General features: G+C 46.1%; 1 protein-coding gene across 1 annotated transcript in view; it reads right to left on the reverse strand.

Moving 5' to 3' along the window:
- Window positions 1–12,272: 12,272 nt before the first annotated feature.
- Window positions 12,273–23,937, reverse strand: part of SCD5 (stearoyl-CoA desaturase 5) — a 172,429-nt gene continuing 160,764 nt past the window's right edge. The window contains exons 4-5 of the mRNA XM_069594547.1: window positions 18,186–18,418; window positions 12,273–13,774 (exon numbers count right to left, since the gene is read on the reverse strand). Coding sequence (XP_069450648.1) covers window positions 13,584–13,774; window positions 18,186–18,418 — 424 coding nt within the window. The 3' untranslated portion in view covers window positions 12,273–13,583. The remainder of the gene's footprint in view (window positions 13,775–18,185; window positions 18,419–23,937) is intronic.

Below are 23,937 nucleotides of genomic sequence, written 5' to 3' on the forward strand. Positions count from 1 at the left end.
TACTTTCCTAGATCTTACATCTGAGTATGAGGCATTGAGGGAACCAGAATCTGAAGTCAGTGACACGCCCTAGACTACTTATAAACCTGTGTGTGTGGTCCAGACTCCCCAAATCAGTCCATCTTTCAGAGGTCTGGCGGCTTCTAGGAGTACCCTGTGGCCATCAGCACACGCGTCCCCTTAGGTCTTTCTTATCAACTCCTACAGAGGGCTCCTCTCCATTATCAGCTCACTCTCTCCAGCTGCCTGTAGGCATTTATTTTGTGATGTTATTTCACAGACATTCACAGCCACAGGAAACATTAGTTCTGCTTCCGAGGAGTGGACAATGCTAGGCAAATTACTTTTGGCAGCGAGCAGTTAAGATAATTTTTTAATGATACAAACAGGCCTCAGCCAATGGTGTTCGACACAGGCCTGCTGGAGTTGAACCCGGAGTGGGCAGATGGTTTTTCTCCTAACTTAGTTTGATTGAGTGAGACATTTGATTTGAGCTTCTATTAAAGGGAAATAATGTATTTAATTGTTTGATGATGCTTGGCCTATTTTCAGTGAAAGCACGTAACTCTTTTTGTCTATAATTCCAAGCACCTCCCCCCACCCCCACTTAATCATCAAGGGTCAAACCCTTAAGTGAAGGCTCAGGACTTACTAAGTTACTTCTTTTCCTACATTTAGAAAAGTGATTGTGAAAGACGTCCAAGTCATGTGACAGTACTGGGATCATGGGATGGGAGATGGGGAAGATGCCTTCCTTTCCACAAGAATTTGTTTCCTTCTTAAGAGTAAGAAATAATTGGTGCAGGCACTGTGGAGAACAAAAACTAACAATAGAACTATCATATGACCCAGCAATTCCACTCCTGGACATATACTGGGAGAAAACCATAATTCCAAAAGATATACGCAGCCCAGTGTTCATTGCAGCACCATTTACAATAGCTACGACACGGAAGCACCCTAAATACCCACTGACAGAGGGATGGATAAACAAGATGTGGCATATTTTTTTATATATATATATATGGAATGGAATATATATCCTGTATATATATATATATGTGTGTGTGTGTGTGTGTGCATATATACACACACACTGGAATATTATCTTCAGCCATAAAAAGGAATGAAACTGTACAATTTACAGAGATGTGGATGGACTTAGAGGCTGTCATAAAGAGTGAAGTCAGTCCAAAAGAGAAAAGCAAATATCTCAACACATATGTGTAGACTCTAGAAAAAGTGGTACAAGAAAGTGAAAGAAAGAAAAAAAAAAGTGAAGTTGCTCAGTTGTGTCCGACTCTTTGAGGGCCCATGAACTCCTCGGGCTCCTCAGTCCATGGAATTTTCCAGGCAAGAGTACTGGAGTGGGTTGCCATTTCCTTCTCCAGGGGATCTTCCCAACCCAGGGATTGAACCCAGGTCTCCCACATTACAGGCAGACACTTTACTGTCTGAACCACCAGGGAAGCCCTCTAAATTCCGTATATATGCATTAATATACCGTATTGGTGTTGAACCTATTTGCAAAGCAGAGAGATTGGGATGTAGAGGACAGACTTACAGACACCAAGAGGGGAAGGAGGGTGGGATGTATAGGGAGTTTGGGGTTGACATAAATATATATACTACTATGAATTGTCTTCTAATTGATTTTGAGTAATGGACTATTTCCTGCCATACCGGTAAAGGAGGATGTCACCGCGAGCTACTACGGATGGAGAGCTGGTGCGCCCTGGGGGAACTCAGGAAGGAAAGAATACCTGTCATGTAGCAGTCATCAGACTACAGCCACTCCCAACGGTGAGCCCTGAGGAAGCTCAGGATGTGAAAACAGGATACTGCCCACCTCCCCCGGCATAGCTGAGGGGAACCAAGGAATTATTTCAGTGAGCCCAGGCTCCTGCATCTTCCCATACATAGAAAAATGCTAAATTTCTCAAGTTGAGCTATCTGGTTTTCTTTAATTAATAATAATCTTTTGCTTTCAGACTACCTTCCCTTCATTGTAAAACTTCTGTGTAACCTAGCTCATTCCCTCACCTCTTTCCTCTCAGGGTTACCTGAGATGCCATCTCCCAGGCTTGAAGTGCTAAAAATTCCCACTGAAGAAAACATAACTTTCTTGCCTGGGAAATCCCACAGAGGAGCCTGGTGAGCTACACTCTTTGAGGTTGCAAACAGTCAGATACAACTTAGTGACTAAATAGCAACAAGAAGTGACCTAAATGATGCCCACTGACAGAGAAATGGATAAAGAAGCTATGGTTCTGCAAAGTCACTTCAGTCATGTCTAGCTCTTTGCGATGCTATGGACTGTAGCCTGACAGGCTTCTCTGCCCATCGGATTCTCCAGGCAGGAATACTGGAGTGGGTTGCCATTAATAGAATATTACCCAATAAAAAGAATGAAATAATGCCATTTGTGGAAACATGGACCTAGAGACTGTCCCACTGAGTGAAGTAAGTCAAACAGAGAAGGAGAAATTTCCTCTGACATCGTTTGTATGTGGAATCTCAAAAGAAATGATACAAATGAACATACTTAGAAAACAGAAAGAGACTCACAGACTTAGAGAATGAACTCATGGTTGCTGGGGTGGAGGGAAGGATGAGGGGAAAGGAAAGTTCGGGATTGACATGTATACACTGCTGTATTTAAAACGGATAACCAACAAGGACCTACTGTATAGCACAGGCAACTCTGCTCGATGTTATGGCAGCCTGGATGGGAGGGGAGTTTGGGGGAGAATGGATGCATGTATATGTATGGCTGAGTCCCTTCGCTGTACTCGAAATTATCACAACATTGTCAACTGGCTATACCTCAACTTGGAGGTTGTGAATATTTTTTAATCCACAGTTTACTTTTGTAGGTTGTATTGCTGCATCCCATCTGTATTCACAAACAGTGGCAGCTGGACCAACAGTGTTGAAACCTTGGTACGTGGTAAGCTCTCTGCTGGGAGCTTAGGATACTGGTGTGCACACTACAGACTTGGGATTGCCTGCCTGGGGTTTCACCTTTAACAAGGTAAAGAACGGAATGAGTTACAAACCTAAGACAGCAATACTAAATAGTCGTCTAATGCAAAAGAAATTTTAGAAATGCACTGCAATCATTGGCCTAGAACTTGTCATAAAGGATGTTCTTTTCAGTTAGAAATAAATTTAAGTAATATATACCCATAAGCCAGGAGCATTCTCCTATTTAGAGCTGAAAAGACAAGTGAAATGGGAGTAGCAAAAAAATAGATACATATGCATACTTTCAAAGAGTAATTATATTTTTACACCTCCTCAAGCTGTCCTATTTTCTCTCTCTCTCTCTCTGATGTGCTCAAGTTAAAGCAAATGGGAAAACAACAGACTGACTGTTACAACGGAAGACATTGTAAAAATCAGATTAGCCAAGACAAGTTGGTTGGAAGGTTTAAACCATCTCTGAGCAGCCCGATTCCAACATGGAGTAGGGAGCTTTGGCAGCCAAATCCCCATGGCATACGACGGCTGGTGACCTTATTCTGAAGAAAGTTATTGTTTCCAAGTGTTAAAAAGCTGCAATTTCCTGGACACAGCAATGCTCATTTTAAGGGCATCTCTTCTTGCCTGGAGAATCCCAGGGACGGGGGAGCCTGGTGGGCTGCTGTCTGTGGGGTCACACAGAGTCGGACACGACTGAGCAACTTCCCCTTCGATTGGAACTTCAAACAATTCAAAGAGAAACAAAGACAAACAAAAAAAACCCCGAGATGGTGCATAAGTATCTAGCCATCCCAACGATGCCTCATGAATATCTCCACCAGCTGTTCACATGGGCTTGGAAAGAGGGTCAGTTTTCTGAGTGATGCTGTCTTTGAGACTTGTCCCTTCTTTCCTTTTTTAGGGATACACAACTAGGATGGCTTCTGGCCACATCTTTTGCTTGGGTAAAGCTGAATCGAGTACTTCCTAAGCTTGCTTGCAATCAATTCTTGTAGTTTCTGGCCTAAGAATGGATGCAGCAATCATTGTTCTATTAATAGCTCTTACACATGATGGATGGAGAAGCAGCAATTTTGCATATTTTTCCTTGGGCTGTTTGTCTCCCTGCTGACAATGCAGCCATCCCTGGGTGGTATGAATGTAGGCCAAGGAGTCAAGTAATGTTTAAATAAAACCACATGAAAATGGCCTGTCCATTTCAGTGCCTTTAAATGGATTCAGGCCCCTGGCTTCAAAATGAACAAGCAGGTGGTGGAAAAGGCTCCAAAGTATCATTGCTTAAAAATCTCCCACATCAAGGCAAAAGCAAGGACTTCACTTTTTAAAAATATATTTGTTTATTTGACTGCACTGGATCTTTGTTGTGGCATGTGGGATCCAGTTCCCCAAGCAGGGATCAAACCCAGACCTCCTGCACTGGGAATGTGGATTCCTAGCACTGAACCACCAGGGAAGTCCCAAGGTCTTCACGTTTAGAATAGTACTTTGAAACCATCCAGGCCAAAGTATATATAAGGCTTCCCTGGTGGATTAGACAGTAAAGAATCTGCCTGCAATGAGGCAGACCCCTGTTTGATTCCCTGGATCAGAAGATCCCTTGGAGAAGGAAATGGCAACCCACTCCAGTAATCTTGCCTGGAGAATCCCACGGACAAAGGAGCCTGGCGGGCTACAGTCCATGGCATCAGAGTCAGACACCACTGAGCAACTAACACTAAAGATAAAGTATCCACTTGGAGATCATTTTTCCCATCCCACCTCAGTTGTACGTATTGTAATAAGCTGACTCTCAGAATTCTGATCCTGTGTGTTACAAATGGCTCGGTCTAGCAGGAGGTGAAGAGAACAGTGCAAACAGCTGAGCTCGGCGCTTGGCACACCTGGAACAAACACTCTATGACGTCAGGAGTGCTTAAGTGCCTTTTAGTCCACAGAAGGGATTTGAGGGAGCCCCTCTGGCTCTCAAGGAGCTGTGCGTGCGTTCAATGGATGGTTCCTCTGGGGCCAGGAAGGAGCTGAAGTGGGTCTTCCCATCCTCTCCCCGTCAGGTGTGAGAAGCCTGCTTACTGGAACAAGAACGGCATCACCCACATCGCTCACTCACTCTTGCTTTGAGACCCTGGATATCCTAGTGAGCAGCCCAGGTCATCTCCTAGCAGTGATCACAATGACCACAACGTGTACCTGGCGTGGACACCCACCCTCACACACAGCGTCGTCACATTGAGACAGGCTGGGACGTGGGGCCCTGTGCTGCAGTGCTGCAATGCTTGCTCCTGGACACACTTCTCCTCCAGCAACAAAAGACAAAGAAACTATATGGAACTAAAAATAACTGCGTGCACGCATAGTGGGGCAAATTTTGGCAAAGAGACCAAAAAACCTAACTGCTACCTTCGGGGAGCCTGGAGCAAAAACAGAGTGTCAGGAGCAAAAGCAAGTTACGGCCCATGTCCCCTGCACACTGCATCACCCGAAGGGTAGGCAAACCACCTAAGCCACTCCTCCGCCAGACCCCTGGGCACATCCCTACCCACATCCCTACCCCATATAAGGACAAGCTGCCCCTCCTAGCCAGGAACAAGCAAGTCAGGGAACCTGTTGTTTCTTCTCCCACCCCTCCACTGCCCCCCTCCCCCCCCAGCCGACACACACTGCAGCAGGGCCCCAGTAAAGCCTTGCCTGAATTTCTTATCTGGCCTCTAGTCAATTTTCATTGATTGGGGAAGGCGAAGAACCCTGGTCCCAGGAGAGGAGCACTGTCCACACACAGCTCCTCTCTTTCCACAAGCTGTGAGCACAGGCTTAAGCAAAATCTGGTGTTAAAAACACAATCACACCCCATCCAGTGGGAACCGGTGGTTTTGGCCACGGGCCACAGGGTGGGTGGGGTGGGGACGGAGGGGTGGTGCCCAGCAGTTGGCGCTTCTATTAGAAAAGCAACTTGGGAGATTTCTTTCAGTGACGGGAAGGGAGGAAAGGGCGGTGGAGAAGGGATGCCGAGGTAGTGAACCCCGAGTTGTAGGGATCTGGAGAGATGGTCGCAGGCAGAGTCTCTTTCCACCAGCAACTGTGGTTCAGGAAGGGTCCTTCCTGGTCCGACTAGCCTTGTGAGGAAGGGCACTTTCTGGGGCCAAAGCCTGCACGGGCCAACCGGCTCCGGTGCTGCCAGCCACTCTTCTCATTTTGCATCCTGTGAGGAGGCAGGAGGTAGCTGGCTGATCTTCCACATGGGGAGTCAGAGGTGTTGTGGGGGGGGGTGGGGGATGGAAGTGGGGGTGAGGGGTGGAGGGTGGGGGAGGGGGCAGGAGAAGGAAAAGGCCGCTGTCCCGGAGCCCACAGGAAGCCGCGCACGGGCTTTGTGTCTCACGGGCATTCCTGGGCGAGCATGTGCCTTCCTCCTGTGATGGTGCAAACTTAGAACCAGGGACATTCCTGGGGCAGTGGAGAGGGAGGATGGGGAGGTGGACACCACAGCTCCCCAGGGAGAACAAGGGGATTTCCCCCGCCAACCCCCAACATCGAGGAAGGGTAAAGACAGGTCTGTGGGGCTCATCAGTTCAGTTCAGTTCAGTTCAGTTCAGTTCAGTCGCTCAGTCATGTCCAACTCTTTGCGACCCCATGAATTGCAGCACACCAGGCCTCCCTGTCCATCACCAACTCCCGGAGTTCACTCAGACTCACATCCATTGAGTCAGTGATGCCATCCAGCCATCTCATCCTCGGTCGTCCCCTTCTTCTCCTGCCCCCAATCCCTCCCAGCATCAGAGTCTTTTCCAATGAGTCAACTCTTTGCATGAGGTGGCCATAGTACCGGAGTTTCAGCTTTAGCATCATTCCTTCCAAAGAACACCCAGGGCTGATCTCCTTTAGAATGGACTGGTTGGATCTCCTTGCAGTCCAAGGGACTCTCAAGAGTCTTCTCTAACACCACAGTTCAAAAGCATCAATTCTTCGGCGCTCAGCTTTCTTCACAGTCCAAATCTCACATCCATATATGACCATTGGAAAAACCATAGCCTTGACTAGACGGACCTTTGTTGGCAAAGTAATGTGTCTGCTTTTGAATATGCTGTCTAGGTTGGTCATAACTTTTCTTCCAAGGAGTAAGTGTCTTTTTATTTCATGGCTGCAGTCACCATCTGCAGTGATTTTAGAGCCCCCCAAAATAAAGTCTGACACTTACCCTGACCTAAAAATGGGGAAATTTTAAAAAGGATTGTAAAGTTTCTTTCTTCCTTCCCTGTTTTTCACATGAGCAGCCACGCAGAACACAACTGGCTTTCAGTCTCCTGTGTAATTGGGGACAGGATTGAAATGGATAAATGAACCTCCCAGGTAATCCCCAAGCTCGTTCTTTTCCATTAGCTTCAACCTCTCCCCTGAACAAATCTATCCCAGCTCCTGATGAGGAGAAAAATGAGCTACTGAAGCATAAAGGACATTGCAAGCCAGACCTGTCCTCTGATAGGAGTGTGAAGGCTCAGGAAAGAAGGCAGAGGTGCAGAGGGAACCACCTGGGGCTGGACAGAGCCAGCCTTTGGGGCCTTCTGTCTGCAGAGAGGACAGACTTACAGAACTGGACAGGATAACCCATGGATAACCCAATCCCCCAATACAGTTGGTTCCTATACAGTGGAGGGAGTGAGGTGGACACAGAAGCGCTGAGAGGTTAGAATTGCAAGGAAAGCAAAACTTTTCTTTTACCCTCTTACTGTCAAGGCAGAGTTAAGTTGACATAAGACGGATTGTGGTGCTGGAGAAGACTCTTGAGAGTCCCTTGGACAGCAAGGAGGTCACACCAGTCAATCCTAAAGGGAATCGACCCTGAATATTCCTTGGAAGGACTGATGCAGAAGCTGAAGCTCCAATACTTTAGCTACCTGATGCAAAGGGCCAACTCATTGGAAAAGACCCTGATCCTGGGAAAGACTAAGGGCAAGAGGAGATGGGGTGAGAGAGGATGAGATATTTGGATGGCATCTCCATGGACATGAATCGATGGACATGAATTTGAGCAAACTCTGGGAGATTGTGGAGGAAGAGTCTAGTGTGCAGCAGTTCGTGCGTGTGTGACCACCAGGTTACTCTGTCCAAGGGATTTTCCAGGCAAGAATACCAGAGTGGGTTGCCATTTCTTTCTCTAGGGGATATTCCTAACCCAGGAATCGAAACTGTGTCTCCTGCATTGGCAGGCAGATTCTTTACCAACTGTGCCACCTGGCCATGCCATGTGCGGCAATCCCTGGGGTCGCACAGAGTCAGACACGACTTAAGCAACTGAACAAAAACAAAGATGGATTTGCAGAAGAAAAGCATACCGATTTTTATTCTTACATGGACATGGGAGCTTTCACAGAAAAAATGAAGACCCCCCTTATTCTAAATGGATAAATAACAAGGTCCTACTGTATAGCACAGGGGGCTATATCCAATCACCTGGGATAGACATGATGGAAAAGATATTTTAAAAAGAATGTATATGTGTGTCGTGGCCACTATACTGTACAATGGAGACTGGCACATTGTAAATCAACTATACTTCCATAAATAAATTTAAAACAAGACCCCCAAAATGGTTGGGTCTAAGAGCTCATATACTAGGTTGAACTAATTTCCCTGGTGGCTCAGATGGTAAAGAATTCGCCTGTAATGTGGGAGACCTGGGTTCGATCCCTGAGTTGTGAAGATACCTTGGAGGAGGGCATGGCACCCCACTCCAGTACTCTTGCCTGGAAAATCCCCATGGACAGAGGAGCCTGGTGGCCTATGGTCCATAGGGTCGCAAAGAGTCGGACACAACTGAGCGACTCAGCACAGCACTAGGTTGAACAGAGAGTAGTAACTGAAAAGGTAACTGAAATATATGGGGCTGCTCAAGGAAGATAAGGGCTATTTGAACAAAGTTTGTACTGATTTCTCTTGGCACCTTCTCCCTGTCTGTGGAGATAAGAATGTTTCTTTCCTCTTGGTACAGAGAGGGCATCTTTCACACTGGAGTTTTGTCTTCTGCTTTTAAGAAGGAAAAAGGAAGTCAAGGCGCCTTCTTGCATTTGCTGTTTTAAAAGTATCTCTAACTCAAAATAATCTTATGTCAAACTAGTTTGTTTGGCCATATTCTACTACCTTTTACCATCCAGCTAGTTAGTAGCAAAACAAGAACTGCAAGTTGGTCCTCCTCACTTCTGGCCTGTGGTTATTTGACTACATCTCAGTTTCCTTCTCACGACAAGCACTCACCCATGGTGATTGTTTCTTTGGTGGTCTAGGAAGCACCAGGCCCTATGCTCGAGGCCTCTGGGGTTCGAACATAGTATTACTTGTATTTTGTAGATGAGGACTCAGGTTCAGAGAGGCTCAGTGGATTAGTAACTGGCAACTTCAAGTGTGTGCTAAGTTGCTTCAGTCATGCCCAACTCTTCCTGACCCAGTTAATAACATTGTATCCAACCAGTCCATCCTAAAGGAAATGGGTCCTGAATATTCATTGGAAGGACTGATGCTGAAGCTGATACTCCAATACTTTGGCCACCTGATGGAAAGAGTTGATTCATTTGAAAAGACCCTGATGCTGGGAAAGATTGAAGGTGGGAGTAGAAAGGGATGACAGAGGATGAGATGGTTGGATGGCATCACTGACTCAATGGACATGGGTTTGGGTAAACTCCGGGAGTAGGTGATCGATAGGGAGGCCTGGCGTCCCTGTCTGATTGATTGTATAAAAAAAAAAAAAGAACTGACTGATTGTATATTTGAAAGTTTATAAGAGGGGAGATCTTTAAAATTCTCATCACAAGAAATAAATTATTTAACTATGTGTGGTAATGGTTGTTAACTAGGGCTTACGATGGTGGTCATTCTGCAGTACATAAAAATATCAAATCACAGTGCTCTACACCTGAAACTAATATAACGTTATATGTCAGTTTCATCTCAGTTGGGGGAAAAAAAGTGAATTCAAGCTCAGGTCTCTGAAAGTGAAAGTCTTAGTCGCTCAGTTGTGTCTGACTCTGCAACTCCATGGATTGTAGTCTACTGGGCTCCTCTTTCCATGGAATTCTCCAGCAAGAATATGGAGTGGGTTGTCATGTCCTTCTCCAGGGGATCTTCCCAATCCAGGATCAAACCTGGGTCTCCTGCATTACAGGCAGATTCTTTACCGTCTAAGCCACTAGGAACTCCCACTTTCTGGTCTCTGAGTCCGGTGCTATTTCTACTACTCTACTAAGCTGGGGTCTTTGGCAGTACTTTCTTTTACTATTTTTCATGGGTTATACCTACTTTTACTGCTTCACTATATGTTGGAAATAAATGAGACACATACACTTTTTTATTTTTACTGAGAACACGCTTTGCTTTTGGCCTCAGTCTGTAGTTTCCCACTCAGACTCAATTATTTCCCCTCGATTTTGACCTCCTAGGTTCTGGGAAGGCTTGAGAGGTGCTTGCAATCTGGACACAAGCATATTCCTGTGCTGCTGCTAGTGAACGTTAGGGCTGGGTGGGACCTGAGACAGAGTCTCATTTCATCCCTTCTCCTTACAGATGAGAAAGCTGCACCCTTAGATGCTGCAGAGGCCTGGGGGAAGGTGAGTATGGAAGCCTCTGGTGTGCTCTCACCTTCATCCACTCCATCAACAGTCCTTGGCGGCGGGTAGGGGAGGGGAGAAGGGGAGGGTGGGATGAATTGGGAGAGTAGAACTCTCCCAAGATATACACTGCTGCTGCTGCTGCCAAGTCGCTTCAGTCGTGTCTGACTGTGTGACCTCATAGACGGCAGCCCACCAGGCTCTTCTGTCCCTGGGATTCTCCAGGCAAGAACACTGGAGTGGGTTGCCAGTTCCTTCTCCAATGTATATACTACCATGTGTAAAGTAGATAGCTAGTGGGAAGCTTCTGTATAGCATGGGGAACTCAGCTTGGTGCTCTATGATGACCAGAAGGGTGGGATGGGGGTAGGTGGGAGGGAGATTTAAGAGGGAGGGGCTATATGTATACGTATAACTGACTCACTTCATAGTACAGCAGAAACTAACACAATGTTGTAAAGCAATTATCCTCTAATAAAAAAAAATAATAAAATGTGTAATTTGGGGTTGATTAAAAAAGAAAAAAAAAACATTGCAGTCCTTATCTCATTCCTGGGTAAAAATGGGGCACCCAGGACTTCCCAGGGGTCCAGCAGGTAAGACTTCTCGACACCAATACAGGGGCTCAGGTTCAATCCCTGGTTGGGGAACTAAGATCCCACATTCCATGAAGCACAACAAAAATAGATTTTAAAAAAAATGTGGCACTCAAGTTCAGAGGAGTGTAAATCCAGAGGTTCTGGATTTACTTGGATTAGCTGTGAAACAGCCTCCTTTTATGAGAAGATTACAAAGATTCCAAGTGTAATCTTTTCTATTAATAGATAAGCAAATAAGTTTAGTACTTTGAGAGCTCAAAAATTCACAGAAATATGGCCAATCAGAAATATGGCCTAATATGGTGGATATAGATTCGTCTTGGACTATATCTACACTCTACCAACACTGCATTCAAAGTCTTAGCAACATATGGTTAGGGTATGGAACAGCTGAACAATGCCGCCTCATAAGAGTCCTTATGAATGAAATCCAGTCTGGCCCCCACTGAGGGCTGGCCTCTCACTCAACTGCAGGCAGGCTAGGACGTTGACAGCTGACGGCCAGAGCACTGCTTTGGGGCAAAAGATGGGCAGAGAGTGAGGAGCATGGAATGGAGCAGAGCTGAGAGGCAGGGCTGTGAGAGTTGAGTCCATCTGCCCACCTCGGCAGGGCTGTGGGGAGGAAGGGATGCTTTGTGATGTTTTGATGACATATAGGAGTTGGGTTCCCATGTGTCAGCTCGAAGCAGTACAAGCAAAGGTGCTGGTGAGTGAGAAATGACACCACTGGGGCAGCAGGGGTCCCCAATTCTGGGATCTAATGCCTGATGACCTGAGGTAAAGCTGATGCAATAAAGTGCACGATAAATGTAATATGCACTTGAATCATTCTGAAACCACCCCCCCAACACACTCACCCCAAGTCTGTGAAAAAATTGTCTTTCACAAAACCAGTCCCTGGTGCTCTACAGTCCAAATAAAACCTGCTGGTTTTCCCTCTGGTTATGCATAAGACTGATGGGATAGGAGAGGTCCTGTCTTAGGGGCTGTTGTTAGCCCAGAGCCCAAATCAAACGTGCATTATGTGGTCATCACATAGCATAAGGCACCCTTGGGGGACATTCAAACTGGGTTTAAGTATCAGGTCAGGAACACCAACGAATTCATAATCATTTATTGTGAATCACTCATAGTTTACACATTATTAATGGCAAAAATAACACCGTTAAACACCTGCTGGATGAAGAACTTTATTATGACAATTCCTTACTGGCGTCACTTCTTTTCAAAAATGTGAATTTAAATCCTACATCTTCCCTATCTTTGCAGCACTATCTTCGAAGTGCTCTGATGCCAAACTATAAGGCTCTCTTTTGCTCTAACATCTAACACAAAGGGCACGCTGTCCCATTAATTCGACATGCTCTTTACAAGGCGACTTAACACACAAATTTTTTTAAAATCCAGAGGCTACATAATGATCACTTTATGTCTTGCTGCAAAATCAATGAAGGCCGCATGCAGGTGAAACATTTGTAGACACTGAGTTCTAGATAACTGTTGGTTATTCAGATCTGATGACCTGGTGTGGAAAATTAATATGCTTATTTAGCAGGACTAGGTAAAGTACATGCATCAGTGGCTAGGATCAATTAGAATATAAATTAGGTGTCTAAACATTTAAATGAGAGCTTCATTTGAGCTTCATTTGATGTCTGGCACTTCTGAGTTCTACATCTTAAAATGACAATAGCAAAGAGAACAAAATCAAACACTTAAAACAGGCACTGATTTATAGGGTCAGCTGGACGGACAGCTCAGGACACAAAACTAGCTGAGCAGTGAACAGACCCCTTGAAGCAAAGAAAGTGGAACATCAACAAGCTGGAAACAGGGCAAAAAAATAAGAGAGCCATTTCCTGTATTCTCATTTTTTAACATTTTCAATTTTCTTCCTTTAAAGCAACAACAAACACACACAATAATTACAAAGCAGAAACATTCTTTCCTTACTATTTAGACCCTCTCTTTTGTCTTCCACCCTGCCTCTCTGCTCCTTCAGATAGTCTGTTTGAAAATAAGGCTGGGTTTAAAACAGAAAACAAAGGCTCTCCTGAATCACACTGAAAGAATGTGAAATTCCTTCATCCTGTCGGGGTAACATCACGTACAAGTACAAGCACATGACGATGTATGTTTGAATGACATGTTGTAGCTATAGCGATTAAATCACATGTCCGCGTTCTAGTGTTAAAGCATAGTTACACTGACTTTTAAAAAATTCTTTTCATTGATAGTTTGTATCTTGACATTATTTTGAGACCAACGAGAAAAATCCGCAAACTGCGTGGATTCTGTTCTCTCCCCAGCTTGCGCCCCCTCCCACGATCCAATGAACAAGAGTAGTGTGGTAACAAAGGCCGTGAACCGAGGCGTCGTTGACAGCGGGCGCAGATGCAGGGTCCAGAAGTCAGGCGCTCCCGTCTCCAGTCCGGGCTTTCCGGGCTTCGATCATCTGCTTGGTTGCCCGTTTGCGGTCAGTGGCTAGCCCCAGCCAACACATGAAGTCAATGAACCAGGTGGTTGGGTTGAAATTTAAGCCAAATTCACTCGCAGAGTAGTCGAAGGGAAAGGTGTGATGGTAGTTATGGAAACCTTCACCTGGAAGACAAAGTAGGCTTGAAATAACACTATCAGCACCTCTCTGCAGAGCTTTTAAATGCCACGAGATTGCAAGACCCTGTGTTAGGCTCCATGGGGAAAAAAAGTCTTACAGAAGGTCCCCTATGTAAAAACCTACAAAGATGTGTGGTGTGCCATCTGTTGTACTGCGCATGCATTTCAAGATACTGGACTGTAAGATTAGAGATGCTTTATTTTTTGTTTCCTTTTTATGTATGTATTATCTATGTGAAAAGTATTAGAGACTTATTACAGTTCAGTACTATATAGCCGATTGCGTTAGATGGCTACCTAGGCTAACTTTGTTGGATTTCTGAACAAACCGGACTTCCGAACTTGCTCTCGGAATAGAACGTGTTTGTATGTAGGGGACTTACTGTACTTGACGTCTGCCCTTAGGGAGCATTCACTGAATTGGCTAGACAAACGATAGGAACAGAAAAATAACAATAAAGTTATCAGCATAAAGTCTCAAGATGAATTTTCCCTGTGAACTGGTGACATGCTCCCATGACTTTAGAGATGTACTTCGGAAGCTAAATGCCGAATGGCTGATAACAGATCATCATTTTGATGTATGTTCATAAAAGAAAAATAGCCTCTGTCGACTGAAGGGATTAAAGGAAGACTTCTTGGGAAAGCTCGGAAGAGATAAATGATAATCGTTCCCATAAGTAAGTGAATTAAGGAGTTGGATCTTTAAATATCCAAAATCTGCCTATATATTACTCTTCCCTTCACAGTGAGTAACTTTTCCTCCCTTACTGCCCCTCCCCCAGGGTGTTTTCAGGAGGAGTCTCACATCTTTTTTCATTTTTTTTCAAACAGCTTTATTGAAATGTAATTCACCGTACAATTCACCCATTTAAAGTATCCAAGTTAATGGCTTTCAGTATATTTGCAGAGTTGTGCAGGCATCCCCACAACGATCTTTATAACATTTTCACTACCTAAAAAGAAACTCCACTCCCCAAGGATGGATGGATGTTGAGCCCCATCCATCCCCCCATCCTTCCAGTCCTACTTTCTTTCTCTGTGATGGTTAAGTTTACATGTTAACCTGACTGGCCAAGGAGTGTGCAGATTAACCCTTATTTCTGGGTGTCTGTGAAGGTGTTTCTGGATGAGATTAGCATTTGAAGCAGTGGAGTCAGTAAAGTAGACGGTCCTCCTCCATGTGAGTGGACATCAGCCAGTGCCTTAAGGGCCCGGAGGAGGAATTGCCCCCTGTTTTCTGGACACTGATTGAATGTATATTTCATCTTCTCCTGCCCTCAGACTGGGACCTGCATCATCAGCTCCCCTAGTTCTCAGGCCTTGGTGCTCAGATTTAGTCATACCACTGGCTTTCCAGGGTCTCCCGCTTGCAGATGGCAGACAGTGGGACTCAGCCTCCGTAATCTCACCAGCCAGTTCCTCATCATCAATCTCTCCTCCTTCCCCCACCCCGTTCCCGGAAACACACACACATGGGCACACGCAGAAACAGAATACATCTGCCTCTATGCGGATGTATATTGGGCTGGCCAAAAAGTTCGGTCAGGTTTCCATGTGATCTTACAGAACACACCCAATACATAGGTAGAGAGAGACTTATTATAAGCAATATTATATATATAATTACTAAGGAGCTAAGAGTTGGAGACAACTTAGCAACTAAACTGCCATGTGCGTGTATATGTATATACATCGTCTCTGACTCTTTGTGACCCCAGGACCATAGCCTGCCAGGCTCCTCTGTCCATGGGATTTCCCAGGCAAGGATACTGGAGTGGGTTGACCATTTTCTTCTCATATATATACACACACATATACTGTCACAAAGAGTCGGACTCGACTGAGCAACTTTCACATTTACTTTTACTAATACAGTCTCTGTAGATTGGCTTATTCTGAACATTTCGTGTAAATGAAATCGAATAATATGCAGTCTTTTGCGACTGGCTTCTTTCACTCAGTATACTGTTTTCAAGGTTGTAGCAGGTATCAGTACTTCATCTGTTTTCATTGTTGAAGAGTATTCCATGGTATGGATATACCACATTGCATTCATCCATTCATCAGGTGAGTGACATTTGCTGTATTTCTACTTTTTAGCTGTTATGAATAATGCTGCTATGAACACTCATATACAAGTTTTTATGTGGACATACATTGTCTTTTCTCTAGGGTATAAATATAGGAGTGGAGTTGCTGTATCCTATAGTAACCATTTTTAACTATTTGAGGAACCGCCAGATTCTTCCTTTACTTCTTAAGTGGCTACTGGTCACCATACAGTTCTTCTACTGACCGCATTTGGAAGATTCTGCTGTACGATGAGTCCATCAGATGGATCAGTCTGTGGTCTGTGCTCTTCTTTTTAATTTAGGTCTTTTCTACCCATCATTCTTGGACTAGAGTTCTAGAGTTTCCCCCTATTTTTCAGAAATAGGCACTGTTCTAAGAACTCTGAACATAGCCCCGGGTCTCCCATATGGCTGGTGTAACAAGAGTCTTTTAGTGACCTTTATCAGGAAAGCTGGCTGAGAGTTCAGTGCAGACATTGAGAGTCTTCAAGCCAACACCCAGTTTTTCAGGACCTGTGTCGTGGGCACATTCCTTGGGTTTCCTGGCCCACCATCCCCTATGTAAGGCGGTAACAGATGCATGGGGCCCACTCTTGTCGCTCTCAGTCACCACTGGATGTGGCTTCCCTCACCACGATTCTTATTAAAGACAAAGAGTGAGATGAAGAGAAAACAATAGGAGGGGTAAGGAAGCTCATACTTTTCTCTCTGCTTATCAAGTTATTCCCAAAGCAAAATAGGGTCTTTATTCAACTTACATTGCTCTTGTCAACACAAGATCCCTAGGGTCTTAATGAATGGGTGACCCGTACACCACGATGGCAGAAATTCATTGCGGAGTGATGCAGAGACTGTTTATACTTAACAGCAGGAAACTTCCTTCCTGGGTTTAGTCTCGAGCTCAAGCTCAGCTTATACAGAAGCCCAAGACGCTTCCATCAAGACACAGCTGTGCTTAGTCGCTCAATCGTGTCCAACTCTTTGCAACCCCATGGACTGCAGCCTGCCAGGCTCCTCTGTCCATGGGGATTCTCCAGGCAAGAATACTGCAGTGGTTTGCCATGCCCTCTTCCAGAGGATCTTCCCAACCCAGGGACTGAACCCAGGTCTCCCGCATTGTAGGCGGATTCTTTACAAACCGAGCCACAGGGAAGCCCAAGAATACTAGAGTGGGTAGCCTACCTCTTCTCCAGGGGATCTTCCCAATCCAGGAATCAAACCTGGATCTCCTGCATTGCAGGCGGATTCTTCACCAGCTGAGCTACCAGGGAAGTCCTGGTAACATCTATTAATCACTTATTGTGTGCCAACCACAGGGCTGAATTCGTCAAAGGATATTAATACTTATAATCCTCACATCACTCAGCTAGCTGCTATGAATAACCCTACTTTAAAATGAGGATGGAAGTGCACAGAAGGGACAAGTTATTTGCCTAAGACCATTAGGCTAGTAAGGAAAACAACATCCCTGAAGGCTTGTTTCCTGCTAAGCACTGCTGCAAACACTAGGTAACCTAACCCTATGGTGACCCTGGGTGAAGGTCAACGCTACTCTTATCCCCACTTTACAGATGAGAACACAAGGTGGGGAGGAGCCTGCTAACTTGCCCAGAGATTGAGCAGAGGAACCAAGCCTCAACTAAGCCTGTCAGACTGACTCTTAACCATTCTGCGGTCCCACGAGATTGTCAAGGTCCCGTTTCTCTCCATCCCTCTGTTTGAGGGCCTTTTTTAAATGGTCAGCCAAATGTTGGACAGCTGAGGCTAAGAGCGGTCAGGCAATTTGAGAGCGACATCAACTGCTATTCCTCCTTTAGTAGGGAAATGGCTAGCGTAAAAATAAATAGCTGCTAATTACTGATTACCTACTATGTGCCAGGCACCATACTAAGCAGATGATCTATAGTATCTTATTTAATTCTCATAACCCCTTTGAAAGTGAAGTGTGAGTCCCTCAGTCAGGTCTGACTCTCTGCGACCCCATGGACTGTAGCCCCCCAAGCTCCTCTGTCTATGGGGATTCTCCAGGCAAGAATACTGGAGTGGGTTGCCATTTCCTTCTCCAAGGGATCTCCTCAACCCAGGGACTGAACCCATAATACCCTTATGAAGCAGGTATTCCTGTTTCCATTTCACAAATAAGAAAGCTGTAAACCAGAGAGTAAGAGGCTTGTCCAAGAGCCAGGATTCTAACGCCAAAGCCCAAATCCATTTCAGTCCACTCCACTCCCTTGCCTCCCTTGACATGTCCTGCAAAACCGCCGAGAAGTCAAGAAGGTCTGAACACCCACTGTCCCCAGGGGTTCCCATGTGACACTCACCGATGGCACCCAGGGTGACGAGCGGGTTCTGCCGAGGACTGATGTGCTTGTCATAGGGCCTGTTTCCATACATGTGGGCGACGCTGTTGACCAGCCAGGTGACGTTGAGTGAGATGGTGTAGCGGAGGATGGAGGCCAGGAAGTAGGAGTTCCACAGGCTCTCTCCCCAGATGTACCAGGGCACCAGCGTGGGGACTACGAAGCACATGAGCACCACGGTGATCTTGTAGTACCTGGAAAGAGGAGGAGGTCACGCTGCCATGGGGCACCTGTTGATGGTGGTGGGGGGCAGTGAGCAAGCTGCAGGGGGAGTCAGGAATGATGCCAGTCAGTTCCGTCAACTCTTGGAGCCTGTTGTGTCTCTGTATGGGGGTCACAAACCCATCCACCTACCAGGGCTAGGCAGGTAACACCAACTTGAGAATCAGGGCAGGCAGAAGTTATAGGAAGTGGTAGGACCCTCTGCAAACTTCAGAATTTCAAGTATTAAACAATCGGTACAGGTGAAACCCCTGCATCTCTGAGCTACGTGTGTCCTACAAGCCACAGTTCGAGGGCTTCTATTTCTTTCACCAGTCAACCCGACAAACAGTTGTTTTTTTTTTTTAACCATAATTTCAAGAAATATCCAATATTCTTTGAATACTTTGCAGGCATGTGAATCTGTTTTAATGTAGCTCGGGAAAAAGGTAAACAACCCTTCCTTAAATGTTCTCTGTCCATCGGCAATTATGTTCTAAACCAGCATAAAAATAAACAAGTATATGAACAAACATGGCCACATATAAAGCAAAGATTAAAAAGAAACCATCAGTAGTTTGCTTGCTGGACTTGTGTACCGAGCAAGTGTTTCCTGAGCGCCTCCTGTATACCAGGCCCCAAGGGCCAGTGGTACCAAGACAAATTTGACAAGAGTCCCTGCTCCGGTCATGTGAAACCTTTGGCTGTGTGGCACAGGCTCTTAGCAGGGACATGAAGGGGCTGTGAAATGAAAAAGTCCAAAGCTGCCTGTTCCAGAACTTCCCTGGAGGGCCAGTGGTTAAGACTCCACACTTCCACTGCAGGGGCCACAGGTTCTATCCTTGGTCAAGGAACTAAGATCTCACATGCCACGCAGTTTGGCTAAAAAATAAACCAACCCCTGCCCCACTCCAAAACAACAAAACAAAACAAAGCTGCCTGGTCACAGCTGTTTTCTCCTCGGTTTTCCTTCGGCTTACCCAGCTCGTGGGAGGCCTCCGTTAAAAGGCGCATGTATGAACCGGGGCGGGGCACAGCTTGAGGAAACGAGATGTGGGAGGTGGAAGAAATCTGACTTGAGTCCAGGTCTGATTCTTCACGGAAAACAAGCCTCTCTTTGTTCTGCCACTCTTTGTGTACACAGTGAGATGGTTCCCCAAACAGAGCATGAGGCAAGGGCTTGTATGTGGGTAGTTCATTTGGGGAAGTGACCTCGAGTAACAGGAGTAGGCAGCTGGGAAGAGGGAAATGAAAGGAGGGAAGAGTCAAGCTGTGGGTGCCCACTGCTGCGGGACCTCCATGGGACACATTATAGCTCAGAATTCTCTCTAGGAATGAAAAGGGGACTGTTTTCCCGTTGGCCCCAGTTCCTCTTTGGTCAAGGGGTCTACGTGGGAGGTCAGCTCTCTCACACTTTCAGGTTTGCTTGGGTCAGAATGGCTGAGTGTAGTCACGGGCATCTCAGGTGGGGGTGGCAGAGAAGCCAGGGCAGGAAGTAGGCAGTGTGGCTGGGCACGTTGCTGGTGAGTTACACTTGTGCCGCAGGAACAGCTGGAGTGAAAAGGTGGGCTGGGAGCATGAGGTGGGCACAAGAGGTGTCCAACACAGGCAGGAATTACAATAACACACGGGGTTCTTGAGAGGAGCAAGTACGAATGCCAGCCTGGGGAGCTCAGCTCGGGGCTCTGGGATGACCCAGAGGGGTGGGATTGGAGAAGGCAATGGCACCCTACTCCAGTACTCTTGCCTGAAAAATCCCATGGATGGAGGAGCCTGATAGGCTGCAGTCCATGGGGTCGCTAAGAGTCACACGACTGAGCGACTTCACTTTCACTTTTCACTTTCATGCATTGCAGAAGGAAATGGCAACCTGCTCCAGTGTTCTTGCCTGGAGAATCCCAGGGATGCGGGAGCCTGGTGGACTGCCGTCTATGGGGTCGCACAGAGTCGGTCACGACTGAAGTGACTTAGCAGCAGAGGAGTGGGATGGGAGTGAGATGGGAGGGAAGTTCAAGAGGGAGGGGATATATGTATACACATAGCTGATTCACTTCGCTGTATAGCAGAAACCAACACAACATTGTAAGGCAATTACACTCCAATTTGAAAAACACTAATGCCTAATGGATACTATGTGCTTACTACGTGTCGTGGTTATTCTGAGACCCATCCATGTACGGGCTCATTTAATTCTAACAAAAATTTAGGAGGAGGGCACCAGTAGTATCCTCATTTTACAGATGGGAAAATTGAGCCTTTTATAGGTTATATAGTTGGGTCAAGGTCACAAGGCTAATAAGCAGCAGGACCAAGATTCAAATCCAGGCAGAAGCATTTCAGAGACTATCAGGCTATTCTAATTTGCAAACAAAATCATGTAGGTTTTGCAGATTGCTAGATGCACATAAGGGTCAGTTCCCACATAATTATCACTGTTTTTATTGGGCAACATATTAATCCATCAGGCTTCCCATGTGGTGCTAGTGGTAAAGAACCAACCTGCCAATGCAGGTAGACATAAAAGAGAGGGGTTCGATCCCTAGGTCAAGAAGATCCCCTGGAGGAGGGAATGGCAGCCCACACCAGTATTCTTGCCTAGAGAATCCCATGGACAGGCTGCAGTCCATAGGGTTGCAGAGTTGGACGTGACTGAAGAGATTATCACGCATGCACGTTAACCTATCAGCACCCATTTCGGCATAAGATATGACTGCATTTTAGTGGAAGGAGGGTGCCTGGGAGGTCAGATGAGTGGCTGTAGTTGGAGGGGCAAAGACAACACACAGTGAAGAGATTGCTGGCCTGAGTCTGGACTCCCAGAGTCCGATGCAGAAGGCTTTTGGGGAGATGCTTGACGCGAGGAAGGCAGGATGGGCCTGGGGAGAAGCTCATGCACAGTGAGCCTTGGCAGATCCCGTGGAGCCAGGTGACTCTGCATCATCCAGCCTCAGGGTGCCTCCTGAGCTGGGTGAACCTGTGTACAAGGGCAACTCCCCAGAAAGGACAGCAGCTGGGTGGGAGCATCCACTGAAGAGGGGATCTGCAAGAAGCACGCAGGCCATGGCCAAGGGTCCTGGGAGCTTGTGCGGGTGTGTGAGGAGCCAGGGGCTCTGACAGGAAGCCCAGAGACGATGGTCTGCAGTGGCTGCTCATCGTGGGTGCCTCTGGGAAAGACAGGAAGCAGCTGAATGTTTCCATAGGGCACCCTACAACTCGGGAGGTTCCTTCTGTCCCTCCACTCTGGGTTACAATCCAGTACCTCTGAAAGGAGCCTCTCGAAGTCCTGTTCTTTTTTAAAATGCAGTTTCTTCCTTCCTACCTTTCCCGGCACCGGGGCTTACTTGCCCCAAAGCATGTGGGATCTTTGTCCCCCAACTAGGGATCAAATCCATGTACCCTGCATTGCGAGTCGGGTTCTTAAACTACTGGATCACAAGGGAAGTCCCCCTAGTCCTGTTCTGAGCCACAGTCTGGGACCCTCATTTTGCTCCTGGAAAGGAAACAGAAATTACATATTAATGGCTGACTCTGTGCTGGATGCTGGGCTAAGCGTGCCATAGGCTTTCTCTCATTTACTCCTCGCCATGGACTCAGGATGGACACACTCCGTCAATGAGGGTGCTGTGCCGTGGTGCAGAGGGGCTGTGGTTTCCCAGGAAGAAGCCTGGCCCTTGCCGTGACTCTCTTGCTTTGCCCCCACCCTATGGAATCCACCGTCTCTGGTTTGACTGCAGCCCACAGGCTTCGGCTTCAGTCTAACCATTCTTATCTCTCAGAGGATTTCTATAGCCCCCTTGGACCAGGCAGGAAGCCCCAGGTTATTGCACTTCTCAGAGAGAAAGGGTGGCTATAACTTTTGAAAGGGAAATAACAAGTGTTAATTACAATGTAGAGAAACTGGAACCCTTATGCATCACAGATGGGAATGGAAAGTGGTGAAGCTGCTGCTGCTGCAAAAAATAAAACTTCTCAAAAGGTTAAATATCAAATTATCATATGATCCAGCCATTCCAAATCTATGTATCTATTCAGAAGGTTGGAAAGCAGGGACTTGAACAGGCATTTGAGCACCAATGTTCATAGAAACATTATTAACAATAGCCACAAGGTGGAAGTAACCCAAGTGTCCATTAGTAGATGAATGGATAAACAAAATGCTGTCCATCCATACAATGGAATACTATTCAGCCATAAAAAGGAACAAACTTTTGATACAAGTCACAACATGGATGAAACTTGAAAATATGAAATAAACCAGGCACAGAAGGACAAATATGGTTACGATTCCATTTATACAAAGAACGTAGAAAAGGCAATTCATAGAGAAAGTAGAATGGAGATCACTAGGAATTGGGAAGCAATACCTATTGCTTCATAGGTATAGGGGTTTTTGTTTTTTTTTTGAGAGTGATGAAAAACATTTGAATATAAAAGTGAAGATAGGTATACAACACTGTGCCATGTGCCAAGTCACTTCAGTCATGTCTGACTCTTTGTGACTCCGTGGACCGTAGCCCACCAGGCTCCTCTGTCCACAGGGATTCTATAGGCATGGGAATCTTATTGGCTTGGGTTGCGATGCCCTTCTCCAGGGGATCTTCCAGACCCAGGGATCGAACCTGGGTCTCCTGCATTGGCAGGCGGATTCTTTACCACTAGCGCCACCTGGGAAGTCCACATACAACACTGTGAATATACTTAATGCTACAGAATTAATACACTTATGAATGGTTAAAATAATAAATAGCATGTTGCATATATTTTACCTCAATGAAAAAAAGAGAGTGATGAAAGAACATTTTTCCTTGATAACAGAAAGGGCTCAGAGGGAAAGATGGCGTCTCTTTTCTTCACAGCGTCTCCTGGACCTGCTCCACCGTCATTACCCTTGTGACGGCGACAGGAAGGAGGATCAGAAAAGAAAGGAGACCTCTTCGGTTGACGGAGCAGAAAGATGCAAAGGCTCTTGAATGTGTTGCTGAGCCACTGAACTAACTGCCCCTTCAGTGGCTTTATTCCTGAGGTATTACTCTGGGACAAGACAGTCAAGAGGTTCTGTGGAGTAGCCAAAAGCCTTCTAGCATAATGTAGTGGACACTATGGTGAGGCATCCAGATTCCTCTTAGGATCAGAAGGCTTCATCTCCCAGGCGATGGCAATGCTGTCTCTGCCCAACGGAGTCATCTTGCCCTAAGTCACACCTTTTCCCAACAACCCCATCCAGTGACTGACCTAAAAGAGCAGAAGTCCATTACCCAGGTGGAGTACCACTGCTCCAACTCACCATGACTCTGAAGAATAAACCACCTGCAGGGCTGGCTTAAGCCTCCATTGAGACCAGTCAAGGCCCAGTTTCTTCCCTTCCTCAATCCTGTTTCTGTCCCTTCTTCCACAGGTGTTGACCCCAACAACCCTCCCCAGGAAACTTTCTACAATGTAATATCCATCCCAGAGGCAACTTCAGGGTAACCTGTCTTGCCACAGGATAGACTGCTGGGCCTGTGGAGTGAGG

The sequence above is a fragment of the Ovis canadensis genome, chromosome 6, assembly GCF_042477335.2.
Source record: "Ovis canadensis isolate MfBH-ARS-UI-01 breed Bighorn chromosome 6, ARS-UI_OviCan_v2, whole genome shotgun sequence".
In the NCBI taxonomy this organism is placed as follows: Eukaryota; Metazoa; Chordata; class Mammalia; order Artiodactyla; family Bovidae; genus Ovis; species Ovis canadensis.